General features: G+C 42.9%; 1 protein-coding gene across 3 annotated transcripts in view; it reads left to right on the top strand.

Annotated features, from left to right (window-relative positions):
- ADCY10 (adenylate cyclase 10 (soluble)) overlaps positions 1-9716 on the top strand; it is a 105295-nt gene that overhangs the window by 50650 nt on the left and 44929 nt on the right. For all 3 annotated transcript variants that reach the window (XM_011933403.1, XM_011933402.1, XM_011933401.1), the window contains 2 exons: positions 2070-2332; positions 4317-4453. In XM_011933403.1, coding sequence (XP_011788793.1) covers positions 2070-2332; positions 4317-4453 — 400 coding nt within the window. The remainder of the gene's footprint in view (positions 1-2069; positions 2333-4316; positions 4454-9716) is intronic.

Genomic DNA, 9716 nt, shown 5'->3' with positions numbered 1-9716 from the left:
TTTTTTTTTTTTTTTTTTTGGTGACATAGTCTTGTTCTGTCACCCAGGCTGGAGTGCAATCGTGCGGTCTCGGCTCACTGCAGCCTCCGCCTCTGAGGTTCAAGTGATTCTCCTGTCTCAGCCTCCCGACTAGCTGGGACTACAGGCACACACCACCACACCCAGCTAATTTTTGTATTTTTAGTAGAAATGGGGTTTCAGTATGTTGGCCAGGCTGTTCTCAAATTCCTGACCTCGTGATCCCCACCTCAGCCTCCCAAAGTGCTGGGATTACATGCGTGAGCCACCGCACCCAGCCTGTAAGCTCCTTAAGAACAGAGAGTCTCTTAACATTTCTGTATCACTATTGATGAGCAATGTGCCTCATAATTGTACATAATAAATGATCGATATAAGTTTATGGCATTATATCATATTTATAATACAGCTTTCTTCTTCTCCACTTCAGGTCATAGGCAAGACAATATCAGTAGTTTTTAAATGTCAGGCTTTAGACTGTTTGCATCACAAGTATTTACAAGAAGCTCCTTTAAAAATATGGATTTGTGAGTTCTAACTCTAAAGATTGAAAAAGTAGGATGTGGATTGGGCCTCGGAATCGATCTAGTTGTTTACTTTTGTTGTAAAACTTTTCAGTTGGTGCTGAAGCAGAATCTTGTTTGGAAACTGCTACCAAAGCTGTGTTCAATCGTGTACTGACAAGTCTTTGGACCATTAACTATCTGTGTGACCCTGGGCAAGTGACTTAACCTCTCTGTGCCCAAATTTTCTCAGTAAATAGATTCAATAGTACCACTGTATATGGAGGTTGTGAGGATTAAATGAGTTAATTATGTAAAGAGTATCCTGCAGTCCTTGGAACATAGTAAGTACAATGTAAGTGTTGACTTTTTTTTCACGTTAGAGAGAACCCAATCCTCATTTTAAATTGGAATAAACCAGGCCAATGTTTTATTATTGAATTCATGCTTTTTTGTTCCTGCCTTGTTCTCTTCAATTTATGAATAATGCATTGACAAGGCTATCCTTAGATTAAAACTTACATTTTTATCTCCCCATCTTTTTAAAGATACCAGTCAAAATCAAAACAATGCAGTGCTTACCTCCTCATTAAACAGTTCTCAGGGCTAGGCAAAGGGCTAAGTATTCGGTGACAGAATGGGGCTGTAGGAGTAGACTTATGTATATGTGAACAAGGCAGGTTGTAACACTTTATAATGACTGCCAAGCACAAAGAGAAAGAATGGGTTAACTCTGTCTCTTCTCAGAGGGAAACAAAAAGCAGCCATTAGCAGTCTGGAGCAGTGAGAATTGGGGAGTGGGTTTTCTCCACTGTGACACCTTACGCAGTGGTAAGGCAGAGCCTGTTACATAAGTGGTTGACACTAAAACGTAGGCTCCATATTTTGTTTGAGACTGTATTCCCAGTACCTAGAACAGCACCTGACCCTCATAGACGCACAATAAATGCTTGATGAGTGAATAAATAATTCAGATTACTTAGGGAAGGGTAGTCTATGTGAGAAAAGGGACACATGATCTGTTTTTTAAGTGTAACACATACCACATTTCAAAGTAGAATAGCATCAGCTGCCAGCAGGGCGAGGACTAGTTTTGTTTAACACCTAGCCCAGGGGGTGCTCAGTAAGCATGTGCTGAATATACGTTGGTTGAATAAATGTCAAGTAGATTTCCCCAGGAGAACTTTATTGTTCAATAGATTAAAATGACTCAGAATTAACAAACCAGTTTTTTTATGTAATGAGCACTTCAGTTGGCTTTTGTGGGTACCCCTAAAACTCCATCTATCCTCCAAATTTGCACTATCTTTACACAAAGATTTGACGAAGAGTCCATTCCAGCCAGCTCTGTCCAAATAGCCACAAATTCTAAGTTAATGGAACAAAAAATAATACAAAGTTACTGGAAAGAAAAAATTGAACTTAGTTCTTTCGCTGCATCATAAGCAAACCCGGAAACTCAATGGTTACATACGCATACCCATACGTATGTAAAAAAAAACCTGACATCCTATAGTGTTTCTCTTTCTCTTTCTGTATCTTGTCCAGACAGTGAAAGAGGAATGGATTATTCTTATCATTCATGAGGCCCAGTTTGTGGATTCGACCTCCTGGAGATTTATGGAGAAGCTTATCCAGACTGTTCCTATCTTCATCATTATGTCCCTGTGTCCCTTTGTTGACATTCCCTGTGCCATAAAGAAGAACAGGAACACCACCTACATCACCGTTGGTGCAGTACAGCCTAACGACATCACCAGAAAGATCTGTCTTGACCTCAATGTGAGCTGCATCCCCAACGAACTGGACTTGTAAGTAACCTCTTTCTATTCTGAACTCTTGACACCTGCATTCATTCCCTCGGTCCAGACTTCATCAGATTTCTTAGTATGTGTCTTGATGTGCCTATTTCAGTATCTTTCCTGGCCCCACCTTTAAAAAATTTTTTCTTTTCTTTTTTTTGTTTTCTTTTGAAATAGGGTGTCACTCTGTCACCCAGGCTGGAGTGTAGTGGTGCCATCATGGCTCACTGCAGCCTTGACCTCCTGGGCTCAAGCCATCCTCCTGCCTCAGCTTTCTGAGTAGCCAGAACTACAGGTGTGTACCCCTGGTAAATTTTTTATTTCTGTAGAGATGGGGTCTCACAGTGTTGCCCAGGCTGATCTTGAACTCCTGGGCTCAAGCAATCCTCCATCTCAGCTTCCCAAAATGCTGGGATTACAGGCATGAGCCACTGTGCTTGGTCTGGTCCACCTTTTGAAGGGGCCATTCATGATGCTTGGTAGGATGGATGTTGCTCACCTTTTCCATGTTGTCTCCCTGTTACGCCTTCTCCAACTTTGCTTAGTGAAAGGCTCTGTTTCCCTTTCATCATGGGGGCTATGGGTATACTCACTTTCACCTGCAGTGAAGAAGAGCATTGTTACGGGCAAGTGACAGGAAAGGCAAACTGGTAAGCGTTAAAGACTATGACCTGCAGGCCGGGCGCAGTGGCTCAAGCCTGTAATCCCAGCACTTTGGGAGGCCGAGACGGGCGGATCATGAGGTCAGGAGATCGAGACCATCCTGGCTAACACGGTGAAACCCCGTCTCTACTAAAAAATACAAAAACTAGCCGGGTGAGGTGGCGGGCGCCTGTAGTCCCAGCTACTCGGGAGGCTGAGGCAGAAGAATGGCGTAAACCCGGGAGGCGGAGCTTGCAGTGAGCTGAGAACTGGCCACTGCACTCCAGCCTGGGCGACAGAGCGAGACTCCGTCTCAAAAAAAAAAAAAAAAAAGACTATGACCTGCAACTAAGCAAGGTCTTACCTGGCTGGCAATGGTGTGGTCTGGTATTGGTGTTCTCTGTCTATGGCGGATGTGGAAAGCTGACTCACTGGTGAGTGCTCTCTGAGCTTTTCAGTGGTTCCTCTCCTGGGGTTTCCTTTGGGTTTTTTTGTTTGTTTTTTGTTTTTGTTTGTTTTTTAGACCTAGTTTCGCTCTTGTTGCCCAGGCTGGAGTGCAATGGCGCAATCTCCGCTCACCGCAACCTTCACCTCCCAAGTTCAAGCAATTCTCCTGCCTCAGCCTCCTGAGTAGCTGGGATTGCAGGCATGCCCCATGACGCCCAGCTAATTTTGTATTTAGTAGAGATGAGGTTTATCCACGTTGATCAGGCTGGTCTTGAACTCCCGACCTCAGGTGATCCGCCCTCCTCGGCCTCTCAAAGTGCTGGGATTACAGGTGTGAGCCACGGAGCCCAGCTCTCCTGGGGTCCTGACAGCAGTCACCTTAACAACATAGGGAATGTTTCTTCTTTAGCTGGCTGTTCACAGCCCATCTTAGTATCTGCAATGAGGTTGCCCTCCTTCTGGAAGAAAGATGTCTTGAATAAAGGCTCATTTAAGATCACTCCAGGCACCAATTTGGCACTCACTCTCTCTGTTTCTCTCTCTCTCTCTCTCTCCCTTTCTCTCTGTTTAAATTATATAGAACATGTATATCTTTCCAAAGCCAAAAAGGTACATCCTTAGTCTTGCTTCCCTCCCTTATCCTATAGGTAACCATTTTGATTAGTTTTTGGTTTATCCTTCCAATGTCTGTTTTAAAAACTATAAATAAAGTGTGTGCACACTTATTGTATACACACATAAGTGAAATGAAAAGAAAACAAAGCAATGCCTGAAAATTGAAAACAAACAGAAACAAATGAAGAATGACAAGAAATTATTTTCAAGTGATTGAGAAGACTTAAATGTTTTTCCTTCCTGAAAGATGTATCTTCAGTGTAAACAGATTGCCTTGTTTTCACTACAGGTACCTGGTGGAGGGAAGCTCTGGGATTCCATGTTACTGTGAAGAATTGCTTAAAAACTTGGAACATCACAAGGTACTCGTTTTCCAACAAACGGAGTCTGAGGAAAAGACAAATAGGGCCTGGAATAACCTGTTCAGTAAGTCCTGCAGTGATGGTTCTTTCTTACTCTGTTCTGCCTAACTTAAGTCTTCATTCAGAGAAGGTAGCAAAAATGGGCTATTCCACAGGCTACTTCCTGTAGAGTCAGAGGGTTCTGGCGAGCCAGGAATTATTGGATCTGACATTCCAGATTGTAATAGAACTTAACATTGCCTGGGACTCACTGGACTCGGCTAAAGATTGTATAACCATGGCTGGGTGTGGCGGCTCACGCCTAAATCTCAGCACTTTTGGAGCCCGAGGCGGGCAGATCACTTGAGGTCAGGAGTTCAAGACCAGCCTGGCCAACATGGTGAAACCCCATCTGTACTAAAAATACAAAAATTAGCCAGGTGTGGTGGTGGGCGCCTGTAATCCCAGCTACTCGGCAGGCTGAGGCAGGAGGATCTCTTCAGCCTGGGAGGTGGAGGTTGCAGTGAGCTGAGATTGCACCACTGCACTCCAGCCTGGGCAACAGAGTGAGACTCTGTCCAAAAAAAAAAAAAAAAAAAAGTATAATAGAAATGAAAGGACACTGACAAATCTTAAGGCCCAGAACTGAAGGCCACTTTGATGTTATTTTCAAAAACCTTTCCTTTTTTGCCAGAGGTAAAATTTCTAGTATGAAGTGAGTTATCAACAAAGATCCCGTGCTACACAGATATACACCAGGATGAAATGTGAAGTGATGGCATGAAGGAGGCCAGTTGGAATTTTTTGGAAAATAATTTTATTGCAGGGAGAAGGGTGGGGGCCATAGAATACAAGTTGGAAAGTAGAGAATTAAGGCGAGATAGAACAGGCTTTAAGTGGGACTTTTTTTGTTTGCACTCCCTTGGTGTTTCTGAGTTGCTAGATTCTTCAGCTCTAAGTCTCAGACATGTGAGGCAAAAAGAAAGCCCTGCCATGGGACCCACTGCCACGTTTTTCCTTGGATCGTCAGGTTCCTAGCTGGTCTGACTTCTCTCCACCTTCAATGTCATCTTCTGTTTGTTTTACACATAATGTCTAGGGGTTTTAATTATATTTAGCAGGAGGAATAGGGAAAAACATACCAACTCTCTCTTCCTGGAATCAGAAGCCTCTTCATTTTTTTGTGACTCCAATTAAGTGATAAGATGATTTAACAGCTATAAGCACAACGTGTATTAATATTACTAAACCTAGAGGGTCAAAACTTATTCCTCTGCGACTGAATTTAAAGACAAGAATATAGATGTGAGATCAGTGTCATGTTGAGGTGAATATGGTGCAATAAAGGACTTATGGTGCTGCTGTCTCTATGTAGCAGGATAGAAAATCACCACCTAAAGGTGACAGTGAGGGACATTTCACAAAAAAGATTCCTCTTGCTTCCTAAAAACCCCTGCCTCCTGGGTGAATGAATGATGCTCAGATGTCCCTATCCGTGTTTCAGTCTGTACTGCATCTGCTGCCTCTCACTTCTTGTTCAATAGCATGACTGCAGGGCCATGTGGCCCCCTAGGGCACATCTGTAGGAGAAATGAGACAGAAGGTTGTCTGAGAGAACAGGGCAACGTTCCAACTATTTTTTTAAGGAGCAAGAAACATAAGCTTGCTTTTTAAGAAAAGATCAATTTTTTTTTTTTTTCTGGATGATTGTGATGCAAAAATAGAGAAGACTTTCTCTGGCCAAATTAGTTTTAAAGATGATAATGGATCATTATATCGATAATGACTGCTATGATCATTATTTTAGACTAAATAATTCCATTATAATAATATTAAGATGCCAGTGGATTAAAAGAAAGCGACATGTAAATATAAATACTGCGGAGTAAATATTATTTCTGAATTTTATACATTTGTTTACTTTGTTTATTTGTTCAATAAATGTTTATGTAGTATCTGTTATAAGCTTTTTTTTTTTGAGACAGAGTCTCACTCTGTTGCCCAGGTTGGAGTGCAGTGGAGCGATCTCAGCTCACTGCAATCTCTGTCTCCTGGGCTCAAGCGATTCTCCTGTCTCAGCCTCCCGAGTAGCTGGGATTACAGGCATGCGCCACTAGTGCCCAACTAATTTTCGTATTTTCAGTAGAGACAGGGTTTTGCCATGTTGACCAGGCTGGTCTTGAACTCCTGACCTCAAATGATCCACCCACCTCGGCCTCCCAAAGTGCTGGGATTACAGGTGTGAGCCACTGTGCCTGGCCCTGTTATGAGCTTTTTAAAACATAATCAGGTGTCTTCTCTATTTAAAACCCTTTAGCGTCTTTTGTGTCTTAATTTTTAAAAATTGAAATTAAGGAGAGATTCTGGTTACACAATATTGTGAATGCACTACAGGCCGCTGAATTGTATACTTTAAAATAATTAATTGCATGTTAGCTGAATTTCACTTCAATTAAAAAAATAAATATGATACATAATTCTGGACTGGATCCTATACTGGAAGAAAAGAGAATGTTAAAGGATATTATTTGGTCAATTCACAAAATTGGGATATGGACAGTAGACTAAAGTATTGTATCAATGTTAAATTTCTTTTTTTTGAGACACTCTGTCGCCCAGACCGGAGTGCAATGGCACGATCTTGGCTCACTGCAGCCTCCGCCTCCTGGGTTCAAACAATTATCTGTCTCAGCCTCCGCCTCCTTGGTTCAAACAATTCTCTGTCTCAGCCTCCTGAGTATCTGGGATTACAAGCAACTGCCACCACACCTGGCTAATTTTTTTTTTGCATTTTTAGTAGAGACCGGGTTTCACCACCTTAGCCAGGCTGGTCTTGAATTCCTGAACTCGTGATCCACCCGCCTCGGCCTCCCAAAGTGCTGGGATTACAGGCGTGAGCCACTGAGCCCGACCAATGTTAAGTTTCTTGAAGGTGATAATTATACTCTAGTTATATAAGAGAGTGTTGGCCAGGTGCAGTGGCCCATACCTGTAATCCCAGTTCTTTGGGAGTCTGAGGGGGCCAGATCGCTTGAGCCCAGGAGTTTGAGACCTTCCTGGACAACATGACAAAACCCCATCTCTACTAAAAATACAAAAATTAGCAGGGTGTGGTGTTGCACGCCGGTAGTCCCAGCTACCTGGGAGGCTGAGGTGGGAGAATTGCTTGAGCCAGGGAGGTTGAGGCTGCAGCAAGCTATGATCACGCCTCTCCACTCCAGTATGGGCAATAGGAGTGAGACCCTGTCTCAAAAAAACAAAACAAACAAACAAAAGAGTGTTGATATTTTTAGAAAATACAGAGTTTTAAGTATTTGGGAGTATAGGGTGTGATGTGTGTGACTTATATTCAAATGCTTCAGAAAAATATGTACACATAGAAGGAACCTAGGATATAGTAAATGGGGCAAAGGCTGACAACAGGTGAACCTCAGTAAGGAGTACATTCTGTGTATCACCCTTTTATTTATTTCACACAATTGAATTACATTATGAGATTATCCTATTAATGTATTTATCTATTGTTTAATGTTTGTCTCCCATTAGAATGTGAGCTACATGAGGCAGAGAGTCTTGTGCTCTCCTGAATCCCCAATCCTAGGAAAATTCCTAGCACCTAGAGGCAATCAGGTTAATACTGGTTGAGTGATGGAAAGAATGGTTGTCTCCGTGCGAGGTCCTGGAAGGGGAAATAAGCATAAAAGAGCATGGACCACATCATACCCTTGAGCCCCACTCTCCTACTCCCAATACATACACATACCCACACACACACACGGCCCCCTTTTTGGTATGCTATCCTCCCTTGGCTTCCCTGACCCCACACTCCTCCTGTTCCCCTCTCTAACTAGTCATCAGATGCTTCTTGGCTCTCTCCCTGGGTCTACTCCTCTTGGGACATTCTTCAAGTTGGCTATCCTTAACCCTCTCCTTTTGCTAGCTTGCCAGAATTAGAAACAACTCTTTCCCCAGTTGTTTTCATTTACTCATCTATTTCTCAGCCTTTGTGTGTGTGTCGAACCCTAACCTCACCCTTAGTTCCACACCCATATTTCCAATTGCCCACTGAACTATTCCACAGATTCCCTTAAACTTAATACATCTAAAGCTTCATGCATTATCCTCCCTCCTCAACCACCCCTCCTTCTGTACTCCATGTCTCTGTCACTTCTATCACTGTCTTGCTTAGGCCCCATTTCCTCCATGTCTTTAGTATTTGCTTTCTCCTTGCTGAACCACTTACCTGGTTCTATCCATCCTCACTTCTTGACATTCCATTGTTGTAACTCCTTACATAGTCTTCCCTGTCCTGGTCTTGCGCCTTTTCCATATGCTGCTTCCGGTGCTACCTACCTAAATATGACTGGTTGGATTACTACTATCTCCTCTTCAGAAATCTGTGATCTTTCCCTCTTGTCTATAAAGTCCAGTCTTCATATTATGGTGTTTAATGCCCTCCATGCTGTGCTCCCAAAGTAGCTCTCTGAACACGTTTCCACGTCTCCCACATAGCACTTTAGCATTCCAGCCCCTGCACTTTAGCCATGCTGGGCCGCTTCATTCCCCCAACTCACTAAGTACTCTGAGGTTCCCGTGCCTTTGCATTGGCCTCTCCTCCACTTTCTGCTTAGAATATCTCTTCATCCTTCAAGGATCAATCAAAGTACTTCCTCCTCTATCAAGCCTTTCTGAATCCACCAAGTCTGATTTAATTGTTATTTTCTGTTCCCACAACATGCTACTCTTTGCTCTTTAGCTCTTAAGTCACTCATCCTGCTGTTATAATTGGTTACTTATGTATCTGTCTCCATAGATTTTTAAGCCCCTTGAGGGCCGGAAGCATGTGTTATTCACATTTGTAGCCTTCACTGGATATGATGCACAGAAAGTCCTTAATAAATATGTCCTGTATTGATGTGAACTCTGGTGCTTACTGTTTGTGTCCAGTCAGTCACACGGCACTCATTTACTGCCTGGCAGTCCAGCTCTTTGCATACATGACTTACAGCTCTAGGAAATAAGGAACTTGGTTTTATTCACCTTCCTATTTTCACCTCACCGAGCATAGTCTTGCAGCTATCAAGGACTGCATGAATGGCTGAAGGGACAGAAAAATAATGCATTTTGGAGTACTAGGAAACCAAATTACTAGGCACATTTACTATTCAAACTTCACCAATTAAAATACCTCTTTCTGGCCTGGCGCGGTGGCTCAAGCCTGTAATCCCACCACTTTGGGAGGCCGAGACGGGTGGATCATGAGGTCAGGAGATCGAGACCATCCTGGCTAATACGGTGAAACCCCGTCTCTACTAAAAAATACAAAAAAAAACCCTAGCCGAGCGACG

The sequence above is a fragment of the Colobus angolensis genome, unplaced genomic scaffold, assembly GCF_000951035.1.
Source record: "Colobus angolensis palliatus isolate OR3802 unplaced genomic scaffold, Cang.pa_1.0 Scaffold126, whole genome shotgun sequence".
Taxonomy (NCBI): domain Eukaryota; kingdom Metazoa; phylum Chordata; class Mammalia; order Primates; family Cercopithecidae; genus Colobus; species Colobus angolensis.
This window is presented reverse-complemented; position numbering and strand designations above follow the sequence as displayed.